General features: G+C 37.4%; 1 protein-coding gene across 1 annotated transcript; it reads left to right on the forward strand.

Moving 5' to 3' along the window:
* Positions 1–1,173: 1,173 nt before the first annotated feature.
* LOC141903411 (uncharacterized) lies at positions 1,174–20,088 on the forward strand. Its single transcript, XM_074791520.1, has 8 exons — positions 1,174–1,679; positions 6,254–6,354; positions 10,753–10,903; positions 11,704–13,234; positions 13,659–13,791; positions 14,555–14,731; positions 15,178–15,397; positions 15,511–20,088. The coding sequence occupies exons 1-8, from the start codon at positions 1,397–1,399 to the stop codon at positions 15,747–15,749; spliced, it is 2,835 nt and encodes a 944-aa protein (XP_074647621.1). The 5' UTR covers positions 1,174–1,396; the 3' UTR covers positions 15,750–20,088.
* Positions 20,089–20,288: the final 200 nt, after the last annotated feature.

The following is a 20,288-nucleotide window of genomic DNA, read 5'->3' on the forward strand; positions in this document are numbered from 1 at the left end:
AACTTGACTGATATGAGAGGAATATTTGACCAGGTTCTTGACTGACATAATATAACAGTTTTGAAGTGACGGCTGACTGTGGATATTGATCGACTGATGAACACATGAAGCTGTAGTTGCACGCTTTGATCTTAACCAGAAAAAAAATGTGGGCGTTCATGTATCGTCGCGATGATCGTCGGTACATATTCATTTTCAAGTGGACAAAAATGAATCGTAAAATTGAGATCGTACTATCGCGATGAGATACATTCTGAAATATGATCGAAAATAGGTCATCATCTTATATAACACGGATTCGCTTTTATTTTTTGTTCGATTGAGGTTATTAGATGATATGCATATTTGAAATTTCGAAACCGCGTGCTGCTTACCGGGATGACACTAAATACCTCTTGGTGACAATATCAATCGCGCTAGAAATAATTTTCTTTCAGACACAACCCACACAAGTGTGAATCTATTTATTGATGGAGAATGCGGCGAATGATATCTTCGAACGTAGCTGCGCTGTTAAAAAGAATCAGTTTCATTTTCATCTTTTTCTAGAAATTCAATTGCACAGTGCTGACATCTGTTTGATTACTCGTAAGTTAATTCAGTACAGCTGAACTAGCCCGAGTAAATACTTCTTTCTCGTTAGATTAATATGTTTGTCATAAATGAGCGTTTGTTTCTGCTTTCAATTGAACATATATATTGATGTATGTGTTTATAAATAATGTTCGTTGAATATTGGATTCAGCTTGAATCGAAGTATTTGTATGGTCTATAGAAAAAAACCCAGCGATATTTAAACAGTTGCAACTTCATAATTTACACTAAATATCATTTATTAAGGGTTTCATCGATTTCTGAATATGGCTCTGTGGGATCTAGACTCATTCGACTTCAGATATATTTTTTCGAAATGAATCTAAAATAACCATTTATGATGAGGTGGCAGTCTGATGCGGGCTATTATTAAAGAAAAAACCTATTAACGCATTTGTTTACTCGAGCCTCTGTCACAAACAAGTTCTACAAATCGATTCTTCTGTCATCCAGGTCAATTTGTAGAGCCTGTGACATCATAACGAAGGCAGCCAATCACCGGCGCTTGAATTAGGTCGCTGTGTTCTAGATAGAGCGCTCTACGGTTGTAAATGTCTTCATTCGATCAATGAATGCCGTGTAGTGAACATCCAGTGGTTATTGGTGAACGTATGAACAATTAAATGGCTTATTCGCAGATCAGAGAATATAACTGAATATACTGACAAGTTTTTAAAGGATTAGTATTTGATTATTTATTTTAAGTAGAGACCGATTGATGGGCGTGAATTGTTAGCTGGATTATAAACTAGTAGTAAACGGATTTGTGAATGACAGTAAACAATACATCGGTGAATTGACCATGTTGGAACATTCGGACAGTAATAGCACCGGTTTGATACATCAGGAGGTACATCCGGCGGTCGACGTTCAGGTCGAACCGGCTCAAACATCGACCGGGGGCGATGACGAAGCGTCAATGTCCGACGATGACATGCCGCAGAATTTGGTAATTTGCCACGTAAACCCGGCTGACAGTAGCAACAACACGGACGAGGAGGTCGTCGTCGTAAGTGAAAGTAATCTGGCTCCCATAAACTTCGATATCAATGAAGCAGAAGCGTATAAAGTACAGCAAAGTAGTAGTAAGTGTCTGTTGATAAAGTGCTGATGGTGATAAGTATCGCGGCTGTATGGCTTTAAATACTTATTTGATTTTGCGTTATGTGAAAGGTTTTACCCTTGATTCTTTCTTATTTCGATGAAAAGCCGGTGCTGATGGGAACTTTCCAAAGTTGGTTGCCCTGAATAATAGCTTCAATAGTACATTTCCATGATGTCTATGTCATGAGTGTAAGGTTCCCTTTGTTTTCACTGTATAGAGGGTTTTTTATGTAGGCACCTGATTAAAAGTACAACTGATTGAAGTACTGGTGATTAAATCCAGTTACACCTGCTGCAATTCGTGGTTCAAAATATTTTTTTCCAATTATTTGAATAGCCTCTGCTGCTAGTCTGCCGATTATGGTTAATAGTTATGTATGAGCATCTTTTTTAGATTTCTAATAGGTTATCAGACTGGATCAATAAGCTTCACTCTGATCTACTTGCGAATAAATCCTGCTATGCACACATACCATAATCTGTTTTGAGATTTTTTATTGCGGTGATGAAACGTATAGATTTTCAGAAGATAGGTCTCTTTTAGTACAGGTTTTCAGAAGATAAGTCTTTTTTAGGAAAATGTGTCGGTATTTTCTGGAATGTACCACCGTGCACTGGTAATGGCTGGAGCTGTCATAAAATCTTGTCATAAAAACAATGACTTTGTTCAGTCGTAAAACCATAAAAAATACTACTATTAGAAAAGAATGATTCCTTACTTCATTGATCGTCAAAATTCATATTTTACTTCATTAAATTTCTTGTCCACCTGAAATGAGTAAGAAATGTTCCTCGTTGTTGTCATTATTATTGTTCTACATGAATCCGTAAAATCATGCGCTCATTGATGCACGTATTCATCACCCTTGAATGAAAATTAGGTACTCTCCTTGTATTTCACAAAAAGCCACTTATGCTGAACGGATTGAGGAGATGATAATTTGACAGGTTTTGTTCCTGATACATGAATGATCGTCCATGTAAGGAGGCGTCTGCCAATCAAACGGAGATCGGGAGGAGGAATGTATCAAACAGCGAGAGCGATATCAACAGGTTTATCATCATTCATGCAAAAACATTGAGAAACTAACCGTTTCTGATATATAATAATAGATCATATATATAATATATATATATATATATATATATACATATATATATATATATATATATATATATATATATATATATATATATATATATATATATATATATATATATATATATATCCGTATATCCGTATATCCGTATGAAAGTTCTCTCAGAACTATCAATAATTGCCCTCGCTATCACCTGTTCTGAGATGTGTATAGGATTTGACAGATAATTGTCACATCCCTGCAACAGTGTGTATATAATTAAACGGTTTAATTGTCGACAGGTCACTCATCGGCCAGTATCGCAGTTTTAACCGTTCAGTTGGATTTAACCTAAACGCTTGGTCAACAGGTCTACGGTATTTGGCACAGGTTATGATAGTTGAGAAAGTTGACCGGACATGCTTGGCTTTGCTTAAGAGTGCTCGCACAGTTCATACCATTACCAATACTTTAGGGTGATTAGATGTGTCAGGCAAACAGATGGCTCGATTCCAATTCTATCGAATTCAACTTTATGAACTATTCAAGTTATATCATTCGCGGTCTATCAACGTTCACCTCTCAAGTTACTTGCCGACCAATAAACCAATAAAGTGTTATTGATCTTCGTTACAATCGGTACATTTTTATTGTTGAGAAATGAAGTCATTCCCCCAGAACCTCTGATTAACCTCTTCATGGCATCGGTCATCCAGCGGTCCAGTGGCTGCTGCTACATTCATAGCAAAGAGCAAAAAGTCTTTTGGAAAACTTGTTTTTCCGAGCAGTAAGGTCACGACTTCTAGGGCAAATAGCACGCGTGTTAAGAGAGTTCATGATTAGACCAATCTGTTTCATCTGTCGACCGACCCCCATGAGTCATGCTTGAAAAAAATTACAACAACTACTACGCGTTTCTTTCTTCTTCAGTCTGAAGGTGGAATAAATACTTGCCCTACTTATTATCCATGTTTTTATACGACGCTCATGTGATTGGGAAAATGGCGCTAGTGTTTTTTTTTTCTATTTCTACATATATGTATACATAAAGAATGCGGATATCGTGAATTTATTCACGTGGCTGGCTTTACATTTGCATTTGCTAGTCAATTGTGTCTGGGGGTAATGATAATTACTAGTATCTAACACATTTTAAAAGGGCTATACTATTAGTGTACTCTTACTGCTCGATGACCTCTCTGCCATTATGGTGCTAATGCTATACCGGTTCATCGATTAATAATGTCCACACTCATTCCTTCCAGGAATTTTCATCTGCTAAGAATCGAGACATGTCCTATTATCAAAATGACATAAGATGATTTTGAAGTCTAGTGAAGTATTAAGTGGTGATAACCTAACGAATAGAAATGAAGCATTTGAATAACGAACTAATATGCGACATTTCTATTAATAGAGAAAAATGACTGTTTTTTATGTTAATGTTGCTATTAGAAGAAATGTCTATAGATTCCGATGTAAGAGAAATGTGACTGGCCTGTCGTTATCTTTACCATACCTGTTCTATTCGAATTTGACGAATGAAAGGCGGCACGTAGACTGGGGGCCAATAACTAGTATTGCGATGTTGCATTAGTTCTAGCTATTGCTCCTAACAGGATAAAAAGGTGCTCCGCTTCAACCACAGGAAATCGTAAAGAGGTTAAAGTGCGAAATAAAAGAACCAGACATGTGTTTTTATGAATGTTTATGACTTCTTGGAAATACAGATACCTCGCGTAAACATTTTCTAAAAATAGTCATGTATATAGGTCTGATATGCACTGAATGAATGATAATCTAAATCGTGTCATTGGCTGAAAGTGTCTGAAATTTTTCCACACTTGCTGTACGCTAGGTTACGCTTGGTTATCGTTTTTCAGGATTTATGGCTGGTGTTCGGTTGTAACATGATGGAAGAGGGGTTCAAATAAGTCACGAATGCGTTGGTAAATGATGGAACCAGGATCATTCTCATTAACTCCCGGGTTTATTACCGGGCTCTGAATTCTTCAATATATATCATAACGGACGAGTGACCTTCCTCCCATTAACTACCGTACTATCATCCACCACTACTCATCCATGTAGTAATATGGGTCGCGTGTACTCTAATAGAGCCCAGATATCGTAGAAGGGTTCATTCTTGTTAGTGTACAGTGGTATTATTCACTAGTCCTACTTCTACTCAGATAAGTGAATTAATAGCTCAATAAATATTTATACAAGACTTTCAAGGTCGTTCTTGTTATTGTAGGGAATGTTCTATGGAAACGTGCACCTGTCACGGGGGGGGGGGGGGGGTTGGATGGTTTGGGGGAGGTTGATAGTTCGCATTGATTGAAATAAGTACAAGCTGACCAGTTTCCTGTTGTTCCTCTAACTTACATGCTATTTTTGTTAATGTTGTTCACCTTTCTCTAAATGGAGTTAGTTAAATGACGACGCGAGATATAAATAAATCATGTTATTTGAAGATAATTATCATTAAACGCGGTGGTAAAAGTCACTCTCCAGACTCACGCATGTGTTGAATTATTATGGAATGTATTGGACCTGAAATCAAAAATAACATCGATGACGTGCAATAAAGAAAAACATTCTCGTCAATCATCGGCTGAAAACATGTTTACTACGTGAGTCGAGTCATTCGATTTTTCTGAGAAACGCAACGTGTCCATTTTGATCATCCGCCTCCACCTCCAGCGAGGATCGTCCGTTTCCATGTGACCCAACGTTTCTGATACATTTAAATAAACTGATTGTTGCAGCCTGTCTGATGTGTTAGATCGTTATAATCATCATCGAAGGACCATAAAATTCTCTCCGAGTTTATGATTCAAAGTCAAACAAAGGTCACACACTACCACCTGTAGTTCGATCATCTGTTAATTACTTGTCTAGCAAATGAAAACCGTTAATAGAAGCAATATGTAATAGGATCATGGGTCACAGATATACTTGTGGTGTCATCTGGGCAGAATAATCATAAATTTCTTCTTCAGATTCTCGTACCAACCTATACCCATCTCTGAAAGGGGTTACTGTGGCTGGGATTAACTGATTTATCTCCCCACAACGACAAAAATACCCTGACCTCATCGATATATATTTGTACCTAATATTATTCTGGTAAAGTTTTCTTATGTCATTGATAGCTTTCTGCTCAGTGGTGTGCCTCGCTATCCGGTCAACGGGAAGATGAAAGATAGTCTCTAACTTTTACATCATTAATTATATATCAACTTTCAATGAACCCTGAATAGCGGCGCGCGCGGTTTATTAAAATCAGCAACAAGTTCATTGATGATTTAAAATGAGCGTTATGGATGATAAATCGTGTCCAGTTTTTATATACAGATATGCTGGGAAGACAGAAAGCATTTTTTATAACTAAAGAAATTCTTTTCTTTCGTCTATGTTTTGATCTCTACTGCTTTGATGTAACTATAATATATTGTTTTCTGTAATTTCAGATGAACCGGTTTCATCAGTTGGACCAGTTCCAAAGTGTTTGGTCTGTGGTGATAAGTCATCTGGCGTACATTATGGTGTCTTAACGTGTGAAGGTTGCAAGGTGAGTGAGAACTGTGCAATCGCCCAATAATAAATGCTCATTAGTCAGGGGTTGTTTGGAACCTGATAAAGCCCTATTGAGAACTTGTTTTCAAATCACTAGACAAGTGCTGCCCATTTTGTAATCCAATTACATTCAAATCAGTTTTATTCAGCGTATGCATTCGTGTTAAAGATAGCTTCTTGTCTTGATTAATGATAGTAATGACTTAATGTGATATTGAGCAGTGCCGTTATAATCAAATACAGCGGACAGGTAGAGGCTTTTTCTGTGACCTCGTAATAAATTACCGTCCTTGAGAATTAACGCTCTAATTTTCATATGCCCCGAGTTCAAACATAGGCTAGAGTGATCTCGAATCTCTTGAGGAAATTCCGTTTGTCTTTTGTAGCTTTGACTTAAACAGCTTTGCGGAGAGCTGTTCAGTTTGTGCTTTGGTTTTGTGATATGTTTTGCTAATCCATAAACGATTTGTCGGTACGATTTGTCATTACACATCTCTGTAATCGATCAGTTTCTATTTGAGTTCATCTCATGTGTGTATGTGTCGCAGTAGTCTTGTTAACGCAGGTGAATCTGCGGTCTTTGGGTCACCAAATACTGATCTGAACGACTCATTAATGTATTTTTTTAAGCCCGCGCAGAACGTAGGTTCAGGAGTTCAGCGGTAAATTATCCGCTTTAATTTTGTAAGTTTATCGTTTTGGAGTTTTAGTAACAGATCAGGCGAAGTATCACCTCCTTTTACCCTGATTTCCTCCATTTCTGCGCTAGATGTTTTCTCCAGAAATATATTCAACGAACATCTGTATATCCTCGGTTAACGCATAGATGTAATATCTGAAAATAGGATAACATCTTCGCTACGCGATTCTCTGACTTATTTGAACTATGATTTAAAAAGCTCAAAGACCTTATCATCCAGTTTGGCTCAAGTAAGACAATATTTTTACCAGGATCGACCTATTATTTGCTTCATTGTCTATGATTTTATTGCCATCGTTTTTCTATCAGTTCTTGGTAAAAGCTTAGAGAGTTCTATTTTGCTTCGTTTGCGGTTCATAACTTTAGGCGAGTGAAACTGAAAAATGAGAAAAAACATCCTCTACTTCACAAGCCCTTCGGTCAATAGAAACAAAATAAAGGATTATGAAAAAAGGAACATTTCTAGAATTCTATTGCTCTGTAGAATTAGGTCGATAAAAAGTGAAAGACCTTCAGGGCCTTGTTCGTTGTTACATAATTGGGTCACGCATTTTCTCAAATCGAACCCGCTTTGATCCGCGGCGCTTGAATTATATGTAAACACTTTATTCAAAATAAAATTAACCTGGTTTCCCGCAACTAGTATTTTGTTCTCGAAAAATTTAGTGACATTATTTACCTGAGAATCAGGTTACCGAGGTTACTGAAACCCACAAGAAAGTGATATATATATATATATATATATATATATATATATATATATATATATATATATATATATATATTTATATATTTATATATATATAATAGTTTACAATCAGCAGATGAAATTATGAGCGACTCCATGACTTTCCATATGGTTAACCTGAGAACAACCTTTCAATCTCAAAAACGGCTTTATGATGAATGTGATTGTGAACTCATTTGCAGAGGCAGTAATTGCCAGCAGGATTTATTAATTAAACTCTGTCCTTTTGCCCCGTCAATGTAGACGTTGTAAATAGTTTAAATGTATAAATGTATATATGGATAAACGAAAGGCCACGATTATATCTATTTATATATAATTAAACGAACACGTGTAACGTGTGAACTGCGGTGAACACCAGACGTCGAAAACAGGATCTGAGTCATCCCCCTCGATCAAAAAATCAGGTTCCAGGGCTAGAAAAATACGATAAAAACAGATTGCACCTTCGGGAAAGTTCTAGGAATTTATATGGAATAAGAAAAACCGCATTTTCATCGTTTCGTGCGTTTAATGGTGATGTGTACAATTACATTTAGAGAATCGTGATTTCGATTGATGATTTTTTCAGGGAATTTTTGCAGGTAGTCGATGTACAGTGCATGAGCTAGTTGTGGTTGAAATGCTATAAATATTGTTTCAGACTATGTAACAACAATTCCGCGAAATACTCATTTCTCTCGCTGCCGACGCAAATTCACGAACTGCTTTCCAAATGATTGATCATTAAAAAAAAAAACCTAGTTATTGTAGTTCTTTTATTACGCGTAATATACTTTCAAATTCTGCCCGACGACAACAACCAACCCGGTTAAAAAACATCTCTTACATAAGGAAATGATGATGAATTACAGCGAGCGACCTTGACATTGCGTGTTTTTCTTTTAAAACCGGTTAATTAAGTTTTTAATGAGAATGAAACTTTGCTCAGAGTTTTCTGAATACGTAATCACTGATAGCTGTTTATATGGTTGGCAATGCACAGGTGAAATGTTTTGTTCTTTTTGAGAAATGACTCTCCATTACATTTATTTGACCGATAGTGAAATTATGCGTAGGAGAATTCTGAACTTCAATTAACCAGTCATAGAAAGGCGATTCGTACCTATATGTTTACCTTTGTTTATTCATGGCATTGCCACCGCGTAGCCGCACTGGCCGCTGTCCAACAAGTGATCAGTGCCCCCGGAAAGTCAAAATCAATGACCAGATAAATCTAATGGTGATCTTTTGAGTTCAAGACAGTTCATTCAAAGTGCTACAACCGCAACAACTGATTTTCAGCTGTGATGAGTAGGGGTTCAGATCACAGTTTGTGGCAGTTTGAGTTCAAGAACTCAGTACCGTCTCTTTTTTAGTCATCCATTAAAAAAGCATATATGAAAGTCGTGTAAGTTTGGTAAATTGATACTTTGCTGAATTTAGTGACGATGCTGATGTTGATGCTGTAGGCTATTGAAAATCTTTTTGTGTTTGAAAACAGATGTATTTTAGTATTTGCGTGATATATTCATATATATTCTGTAGTATTTTGTCATTATGGAAAGGATCTTTACTCATTGATTTTACAAATTGATTTTCTGGTCTCACGCTGTATTTTTTCTGTCACGGAAAGAGATTTTACCTTTCAGTGAACCCTGTTCCCCATCTCAAAAATGATATTAATTATCCCTTCGGCTACAAAGAAGTTATCTCTTAACTTGGCAATACTGTTTGTCCAATGATCAGGAAAAATTATCAAGAGTTCACCTAAAAGTCATCTCTCTGAGCTCGCGGTTGCGCGAGGGAGCTCGAAGGTGCAGTCATCCCTGGTGAAATTTACAAATTGAATGGGAGTTTGAATGATTGTTAGTTATCCGCTTTATGACCTGTTAGTGACTGCGCTTAGTGACACATGTTACTCACATCTTACTAACGTTTTAAAATGATTAGTTTGGTTTCAGGCTAAATATGCTGTATGAAATATAGCAGGATCTCTACCTGGAAATCCCGGAAAATTTACGGAAATTCGTAATAATTTTCCGTCCTAAGCTTGAAAATGTTGACAGGTTTTAGGTTTTGTCTTTGATCTACTTTCGTGTTTTGGTGGAATTTTTGGATATGCGATGTGGATAATGTTTCCTGGTAATTTAAGTACTATAGGCCTAGTATTCCGTCTTAGTAAGTTGGCACTGCAAATGGTATAGAAAATCAAAGACTGCAAATAGCGGCGAACCCTGATATAAACTAATGACCCAGACTTTAATTCTCTGTAAACTTTTGCCAGCAGCATCAGCGCCACATGCTGAGAAGTTGCCTTTAATTATTACCTACAGTATGTATATAACTATCAGCTTTGTTTGATAATTGGGAAGTTGGAAATTGATGTATGTATCTTGACCAGGTAATAATAGCACGAACTCCATCGCTGGTTAGACAAAGGTAAATCGCTGGTTAGACAAAGGTAAACGTCTGATGAGAAATGTGTCAATCATTTTCAATTGTAACCGTCAGACACAAACGCAATGAAAGATTGAAAGACCCCGAATTTGTTTCATAATATTCGCAACTAGTGGTAGATAAAGATGAAGAAATCTTTCGCTCGGTTTGAAGGTTTAATAGTTTCGTAATTTCTAATAACAAGCGATATTGGATTTCGACAATTAATTGATTAATGCTTACGAAGCAATGAGTAATGAATGTACTATAGACGTCGGTTGGGTTAGGTTTCACATGATTAGCCATTCAGTGACCCGTACTCTGGACTTCTCTTATTACCAGTCTGACGTTACCTTTCTGGTCGGTGGCTTGGTCAACTACGCATTTAACTGAAAAGTTCATGTCCTTTTTACCGAACAAATAAATCTAAAAATGAATACATCACCCGGATGTTCGTAAAAACGCATAGTTGGGTTTTTGCTCTATAAATAATTCACTTGTTGATTTAACGTGTATCATTGTTTCAGGGGTTTTTCCGACGCGCGCTACAAGATATCGGTGATCCGAACCGGCGGAAATGTTACTACGACAAAAACTGCGAAATAACCGTACAAACGAGAAATAGGTGTCAATTCTGTCGACTACAAAAGTGCATTGCGCTTGGCATGTCTCGTGCAGGTAATAACAAATAATGCATTACCCTTGTCAGTCACCAAGCTGCTGCAAAATTGATCCAGAATTTTTATTCTGACATATCTGATATATCAAACACATGTTTCAATTTTTTTTTGAAGTCCTGTATGATTGATGTTGAAATTTGTTAGTTGCGCATATATTTGAGCCACAATCACACATGCGTTGTTGGCCCATGCCAGATCGAGCCCTGGCTAACTGTTCACACAGGTGCCAAATCAGCCCAGGCCAAATTGTCTCTGTGTGATAGAGGCTATTGTGCATGTAATATCGATTCATTCCCTTGTATTATGTAACTATTTGAATCAATACCCAGATAGTGGGTCATGTGCACTTTAATAAGCTGCCTATAACTGTGAAGTACGTGTGAGTGACCACTATTCTTAGACAAAGGTTGTCAGTACTTATTGAACTATGTTGACTGCATCGAACAAATATCCGAGCCGTGAACTTTCAGCACTGGTCAATATTTAAATTTGTTTACTTATAAACCAACTATAAACTTAATTGAATCCACCCATAGGTCAACTTTCAGGCAGTTCACATGTTCCTGTCATTTTCTGAGGATTAAAGCCAGTCAGCATTAGGACTTCGGTTCATTCTCAGTGAATACCGGGAGTGATTCCCTCTAAGTGCTTACTGTTAAGATAATTTGTAGTAAGTAAACCCACAATGATTGAGGGTTTAGGTATCATTACATCCCGATTCAGTTTTGCAGTCATGTTGGTTGACTTAGTAACTATATCGTCAAACTCTTGACTCGTGTTGTTTTTTATGTTTTTCAGCTGCGAAACTCGGACGACGCTCGCGAAAAATGAGAGAAATGATCCACGAAGCGACGCGTATCATCGAAGATACGCAAAGCGCTAAAGCGTTACACGGATTACTAAGTCTAAAAACGGATACGCCGTTGTCGAATATCAATTTTCCTGCTTTGCTGAAAGCTGTAAGCGGCAACGCTCAACAACGATCTTCCACGTCGACGTCGCAGAGTAACGCGCATTCGCGAAATTCACCGAAAAAATTATCCATACAGGACTATAAGGTGACATCGACCGGAACGGAAACCACCGAAACCGGGCCGACGTCGACGAGCTCTAGCGTGTCGCAGAGTCAGAGTTTTCTGACGACGCAAGCCGTCGAATCGCAGCCGGCGAAAACTATCGAAAACGCGACTTTGATCAGTAAATTGCAGCAGACGTCGATGGCACATCCTCCGGCGTCGGTAATCGAGTTTCTCTTACAGATGCAACGTCAGGCTCAAACCGGAATGATTTTGAATCAAACAGCGCAGCTCTACCAGACGTCTGCACATCCGATAACGTCTGCCTTCAGTCACACGACGACGACTACGAGTATTCAACAGCCTATTTTACACGTGTCATCTCGGACGCCACCGGCCTCCAACGCGACGCAAACCGACGATTCAAAATCGAATGACTCTTCCTCCAAATTGATGTCGTCGTCGGCGTGTTTGAAATCTCAATCGTCGTCGCCTCCGTGCGATCCCGATACAACTCACGATCATTCCCATCCTCCGTCTCCCGCCAACGAACATTCTCCAAATTCATCGCCTACGACGGCGCCATCTTTATCTCATCGCCAACAGCCGCAGCAACAGCTTCCGGTAACGTCGTATAAGTCGCCTGTCGCCGAAAACAAACCGTTGTCGCTGGTGAAATCTCAAGAACAAGTTAGTCGTAGTCCATTAAAAAAGCGTCCGTATCGACCATCCAGTCCGACGCCTGTCGTCGTGAAGGTCGAGGCTGAGAATCTCCAGCCGGAAAGCCCGCCGAAAAAAATGCGAACGAACGTGAACGCGTCGTCGATGGAGCTGCCGGTCATCGTCGAACCGATCAACGAACAACCTTCTCATCCCTCCTCATCCCCGACGAACATGACGTATATCGCTCAGCCGATGGTGGCGCCACTCGATCTCATACGCAATACGACGACGGAAAATACGCTCGTTGATAACAGCAGCATCGGCGCCAGCGGTGGCGGCATTCCGGTCATAGCGAATCATAGCAACTCTCGACATCGCGACAGCCTCAAAATTCCGCTGCACATCAACGTGCCGGGAGATGACACGGAAATCAATGAGACCAACTTAGAACATTACAGCAATGCAAATATACTTTATCAGTCATCAGTGCCATTCCAACAAATTCTAGTGAAAGACTTATCTACAGATACTTGTACACCTTCGTCTTACATGTCCGTCGGTCCATTTGTTAGCTTGGATCATCAACAACCGTTAGACCCTATTAGTCCTTTAATCAACAAAATACACGAGGCTTACATAGACTCGTTTCGGTAAGTCCTGGAATTTCGAATGAACTCACCGGTTGGGACTTGAATTCGTACGAGTAGTATTTTATAATGAACCTTAACTTCGAAACAATCTGGAGAAAAACAAATGCTTAGAAACAGCGATCATTATTAATTCAGGGTTGTCACTTACCCGGAAATCAGGTTTTCGTTTAAAAAGTCAGGGGGATGGTCATGGAATTTTGTAAGAAAAAAAAAGAAGGTGAAAATCAGGGTAACATCTAGAAAAGTGTCCACCCTGAATGATTTAGAAAAATATCTAGTTACCACCAGAATATGCTAACAGTAGACAACAGAAAGAGCTGATCTGTTACATTCTTTGAAAGATACACAGTGCACTAATACAATATATGGCGAATTATTCTTATTTTTCTCTTTATTCAAATGTCACCGGTATCGTGTTTTCCAGGTACACTAAAGAAAAAGTGCTACAAATGAAGCAGAATTTGGAGACAAACAAAAAACGAACGGTGATGGAGGCCGTCATAGAACGTGTGGTGACAAAACATATAACCAACAGATCAGAAGAGATATCCATTGTGGTAAGTAGCGTGAATAAACGCACTGAGGGATGGTCTCTCCCACCTCATTTATCAGTTAGATAGATAGACACTTGAAATGTTGCACTAAGTTCATTAAAGTGCTCAGGTACGCACGAGTAGGATATTGAAAGTTGGAAGTAGACTTGCACTATTAAATACAACTCTAAATTGATGCATCGCCAGTGATAATATGTACTGTAATAATGCAAATTATTCTTCTATGTTGATCCGTAATAAACAACACTGTGTATGTGTGTGGGTGTGCTGAGGTATCTATGTACCTTGAATGGTCAAGCTAAAGGTCAGCTGTGAGTTCAGCAAATACCTGACCATACGACAAATAACAGCTATCCTTTCAGACACAAATGAGATGTGACATAGCTGTATCTAGTCAAATGTACTCTACTCGAGTACAATGCATAGATCACTAATAACATATGTGTGAATTATACTGAAGCCATTCGCTTTCACTAATCAATATTGTGTGAAATATAGATGGCAGCATATCCCAACAAAGCCTGCGTTCTAATCATCCACTTTATATTTTGATCGATGATATTTTTATATATGACCATAAATATTGCTTCGACCTAGCCAGAACAAGTCTCTAAGGCTTAGTTTTATTGACCACTATTGAAGTTAACCCTTTATAAACGGAAAAGAAGTTGTTGATGAAAAACTGAATGATAGAGAAATTGACTAGAGAAACCTGGGGCATTGGGTTCATTTAAATGTTGCTTTATCATTGATTGCATTGTTTCAGGCTGACCCATACAATGAAATTCCTGAAGAAGATCTGCCGAAAGTTTGCTGGCAGGGATTCCTTATGAGATTCAACGAGGTGTTACAGGATGTTGTACGATTCGCCAAACGAATCCCCGGATTCACTTCATTGAACACGGAAGATCAGATTAATCTAATCAAAGGTGTTTGTTTTGAGGTGAGTTTCGAAATGGCGCTTAAATGTTCGTTTTGTTGGAGGAATTCTGTCCTATTCAGGCGAATTATTTCAACCAAGTTCTTTTGTAACCTTTGACATTCATGCAACTCGTATATCAATGATGATGTAGAACGTTTCGAAAAACTGGAAAAAATTATTCGCTTGTGTCAAGGTCATTTCATGACTAATACCATTTCATATACTGTCATGAATTTTTTAAACGCAAATTTTTCTATTTTGCAATGGAATACGCCAGCCCCTAGAGCAAAAATTTAGAGACCGTTTATGATTCACATCGTTTACACCTAATAATGCCTAATAATAGGAAGAGGTATTCTTCCAAGTGCCACAGTATTGATTATTCATGCTGTTGGAAGCAACTTGACATCATTTGTTGCCGTAGGCATATAATCTCATGTACTTGTATTTTTGTGTTCATTTTACAGGTCGCGTGTGTAATCCACGCAAATTTCATCGAAGGTGATACCAATTCGATGTTCCTGCTCGGCAGTGGTTTACAGTTCACGCGAGAACAGCTGAAATCGACATTTTTCATGGGCGAAAACTTCGTCGAGTTGATGTTCAACTTTTCCATACGTTTTAATGCATTTTACTTGAACAGCAAAGAGATTGCGTTGTTCTGCGCTCTGATGCTGATCACGCCTGGTAAATATACGCACAAATATATAACTAGGCATTACCTGAAATCCTCCCTGAGGAAACAGATAAGCGCACTAAGTGCTTTTCATGGCGTAATTTTTTTTTCATAACCTTTGCAGATCGCCAGGGATTGAAAAATCGCGAGAAGGTCAGCAAACTACAAGAACTTCTTATACAAGCGTTACAAATTCAGATCTCCGCCAGCCATCCTCAGGAAATCGGACTTTTTCCGCGACTTCTAATGATCATCTCGAATTTGCGCGAACTAAGCGTCGAGCACAGACGAATGCTAACCGTGCTGAAAGGAAAGTTGGAATTTCCGAAGAATTTGTACGCCGAAACATTCGACTTGATTTAGAATTTGACGTTTGGTGAATGACGTATTTCAATGCAAGCTAACAATGCGTTAGTTGTGTTAGAATTAGATATTGGAAGCATTCAGTATAATCTAAAGATGCTTGATATTTACGATACTTAATTTATTTCTCGTACCTCCTGACATGTCAATGATGAATGCGGTACTTCAATGGTGCTTGTCACAGCTATTTGCAATACTTGCTCGAAAGATATGTAATTGGTCGAATGTAAAATGTGAATTGAGGTGAAAGATAAGTCAAATTTGAGATTTGCCGATGATCGTGAGGGGACAGAAGAAAGTTGAATCTCAGCATATGCAGGCTGTGTTTTTTATTTGATTTCCTAGTGATATAGTCCCCTGTCACCTGTAACTCTTTAAGGCACTCACAAATCAATGCATAATTCTATGATCGTAACTGAAAAAATAGCAGTTTTTGCTTATCGTCATTTTGTTGGGTGAATTTTCGAAGAAATTGTCGGGCATTATAAATGTACATAGACAACATATGCTGAATATCAGAATTACCTCCCGCCCTAAATCATCTGTAACGTAAAGCCCATCTATAAATCTCGCCTATTGTATGTCATCATTCATCATGAAGTATTTAATCGTCGGGTGTCTAGCCATAGATTTCAAACATCTTAATAAAAAACCAAAAAACAAATGCAAGTTATAAATCCTGCTTAAACTCAAAAAACATCATCAGCTTCATAATTAGTGAAACTGCAGTAGGGATAGTGAGCTGTAATATGTAATAGATTTATGTTTGATACCAAAACATGGGGTGACTATTCAAATTAAACTATCATTTATAAAGATAAATTCTGGCACTGCAATCAAAGCTGATTCAATTACAAGGCTTCAATAGAATTTTGTTTTTGATCTGGGGGCTCGAGGCGTCTGGCATTCAGCCCAGTTCACGTAGAGTTCACGGTGATCGGTACGCCGGCGCATCGCATCGTGTTAAAGAATGGTTAATGCTACGTCATTTTTGTCACAACAACAAAAGCCCAAGATCCAGTAACTCTGGTAGGCGAATCAATTTCAATGACCTGCCTCCAATGCAAGGTCACTATTTAAGTTAAAGCATATTTCAGTCATGTGACAGCGACAATGACGCAATAAAGTCATCCAGGAGTCATCTTGGTTCCTCACCACGGTCACTTTAGTTGGGGTTAAACAAAGGTGAATGATCAATTTTTTCAAGTTACGGAATTGTGGTTTAGTTTTTCCCCTATGCACCTATTTGCCACGTTAGAAAATCCAGCCAAAAATTGAAAGAAGAGAATGTGCTATTTTACATTTTAATACTAGTCGCTGTTGATTATGTGCTATTACATACATAACTCCTTAGGAAAAAATTATTCTAGATTAGGTAGAAATATTAAAAACTGTGTTTGTTCGTTCATCAATTAATGTTTATCAAAAAATGATGGAAATCTTGCAAGAACACCGTTAACGCAGGTAATAATACATCACTCATACACGATATGTACATATGAAATGTATACATGGTTATTTATTCTACCCCCAAAAATGCTGATATTTATTTTCTGACGAAAAATTAATCATAAACAAACAATCGTAGCTCATTTTTTTCATGTCATCATCGCTGGATAATTTTGTAATTCAAAAAAACGTATTGTACTACTACAATATCATCAAATGAATATATAACGTCTTCTTAATAGTTTGAATGGCTGATTCTTAAAATATTATGAGAGTGAAAATGTTTTTTCAACGCGCGCAATTATTCCAATTGTATATACGCCGTGCCGTGTCTGCCTGCATACAGTGTGGATGAGAGTTTTTATACAATTGATCATTTTCGTATTTCAATTTTCATCAACCACAACATCTGCTCCTCGAGTTCATAGATATAATATCAAATCAACCCCGGTGTAAGATTATATCTCTTCATCATCGCGCTAAAGAAAACAGTGCACACTGAGTAAAAAGAAAACCTCAAATATTCCAAATCATCATTTTCACCTGAATCCATCGATGTTAGATATTCATATTTGTGAATTCCAAGCTTTTAGCATCGCCTCGATGAACTATACTCGATGCTAGTCCAAATATTCATCATCTTTCACATTAAAAAAAATCATCGCGTCATCGCAAAAATACCGGTGTATTTTAAAAAAGAGAGCTTACTTATCGCGGGTTGTGAATTTTGTCACAACGGTCAATCTACCGAATTGCATTATTAACGGAGTATTATCAACAATGTAAACAAAATCTTTGCAACAAGTCGCTAAATGTGGGGCGAGGTCCTGTCCGCTGTCCGGATGTAAATTCATTAGATTTATGATGTTTAGATATGGCTTAAAAGAGAACATTTTTAGAAAATGATTATATATTCTGTAATGATTAATGTTTATGTCAAATGAATAATGGTAAATCTATAGTAAACGTGTTAAATTGCTTTGATCGTTATGTAATTATAAAGTCTAAAGCAAATTGTACAAATAGTTACGTAATTTTTTGCCAAGCTTAGGTTGGTGTATGTTATTATTTCTAGCGTTTTAGATCTTGTAGATTGTATTTGAAAAATATACGATAAGTGTTCACCGATCACTGCCCTAGTTGTAGGGCCTAGAATTGTTGTGCAGATGGTTTCAAATTTGTTCGTCAGAGGGCAGCACATCCTATGACTTAAATTGTAGCCTTAATTCTCTGGATGGACACTTTATACTTATTTGAGGGATTGACTGAAGTATTTAATGAATTATTGGGTTATCAAGTAACTGATGATACGAAAAACTTATTCATAATGATTGAATTTGAATGGATTTATCCATAATTTTTCTGATAAGTGTGTACATCAACGCATGTACTGCTTTGGAGGAAGCCTTTGAAATAGAGAAACGGGGTCGTTTTCAAAACTAGATTTGAATAGATGAATATGCATTTGTGTCTCCTGGTGGGGAATACTATCTAATACCTCCATTGACCTTCGATATTTACGCGTATATATGATTTTCCGTATAAAGCTGTGTCTGTTCTTTTGTCATGTGAAGTCGAATAACAAAAAAATACCATGCAAAACTTAGATATATGCACCCAAATGAGAATTCACCCTTGTACAAAGTTTGATTTATAGAGAAAATTGAAATATATACTTAAAAGTTATATATTCTTAATGTAACGATTATTCAAATGGCATGGCATAAGTATTATTGCTTGTATGCTGTCATAGATATATTGTTAATCTTGCACATACGTGACTATATTTTTATCGATCGAACTTTTCCGTTTTCAAACATCTGAATGTGTGTATATCCGGCAACAGGGTCACAATGTTCTGCCTGCAAACGTCACTCACTCACTAGATAGTTGATGTGTAATTGTTTCTTCTTGTGGTTGATTACAAAAACTATAAAGGTGACATTTTGAACATCGCTATGTATGTAAAAACTATGTGCTGAGCTGTGTTAGAAATTTTGGCCGCGGTTTAACCAGTGTTTAGTTATATGGCAAGCAACCTCTTCTATTCCCTTTAGATTGTTAAGTGTTAGCTATGGTTACGGTGTTCGCTTGATTTGGATTTCAGGGGTGTGAAAATATCTTTCTAAAAATATTCGATGCAAGCTATCAATCAAGTACTGTTAGTAATATTTACTGATTTTAACTTTATCGATCATGTCTCTTGTATGATGTTCCCTTATTTATTTATTTATTTATGATTTGTATTTAGATGATGTGATGATGATGAAGCCTGCTTTGTTTTGATGAATCCTATGTATTCGGCTATTTTCTCTTTCTGTTAACGTTGAGTCTCCTCTAGTTTCTTCAATACGGTATGTTGAATGACATTGATAAACCAAAGCGGCCGAAATCTATTGTGTATTGGTTTGAATGTTTGAAAAAAATTGTTCATTTGTTTGACTCATTCCGTGATTAATGGACTGCATCACTGAAACTTGCTATCTGACCAGAAAAGCAATACACTTTGGTTTCATCGCTTGGCATTTTGTTTTCTTGTATATTAATTTCATTTTCAATTTTTCATCATCAATTCATTCTTTGTCACATGGTTCAATGTGAAAAACTACCGGCAATCAGTTCTCGTAGCAGATTAAAAGAATTTTTCATCTGATTACAGTTGTTGTTCTGTGCCTGTAAATGTACTTACTGTCTAAAGTAGCGGCTTTCATTGTGTTTCTCTCGATAAAAAATGCACACTGTGCTAGCTTCGTCGGTATGCATTTGTAATATTTATGAAAGAAATATTATATTATTATATATCAATTTGTCAGAAATAAAAATAGATGTTTTATGGCTCTTGTTTTATGGCATTGAATTTCTATCGGGTTATCATTCTGTGCGCTGAAACAAAGATATCTGATGGGCGACGACTATAAGGGTTTAAAAGAGTTTCTCTTAATCGGCCAGGTCACTTGTATAGTAAACCGGAGCTGCTGGGTCTACTCTGTACTTGTTAGCCTGATCATAATTCTTTTTTTTTAAAGTTATGTACAGGATACATTGGCGGCTGGCCGGGTCAACTTTAAAACTTAGCAGAAACAAGGAACA

The sequence above is a fragment of the Tubulanus polymorphus genome, chromosome 4 (genome assembly GCF_964204645.1).
Source record: "Tubulanus polymorphus chromosome 4, tnTubPoly1.2, whole genome shotgun sequence".
NCBI classification, from domain to species: domain Eukaryota; kingdom Metazoa; phylum Nemertea; class Palaeonemertea; order Tubulaniformes; family Tubulanidae; genus Tubulanus; species Tubulanus polymorphus.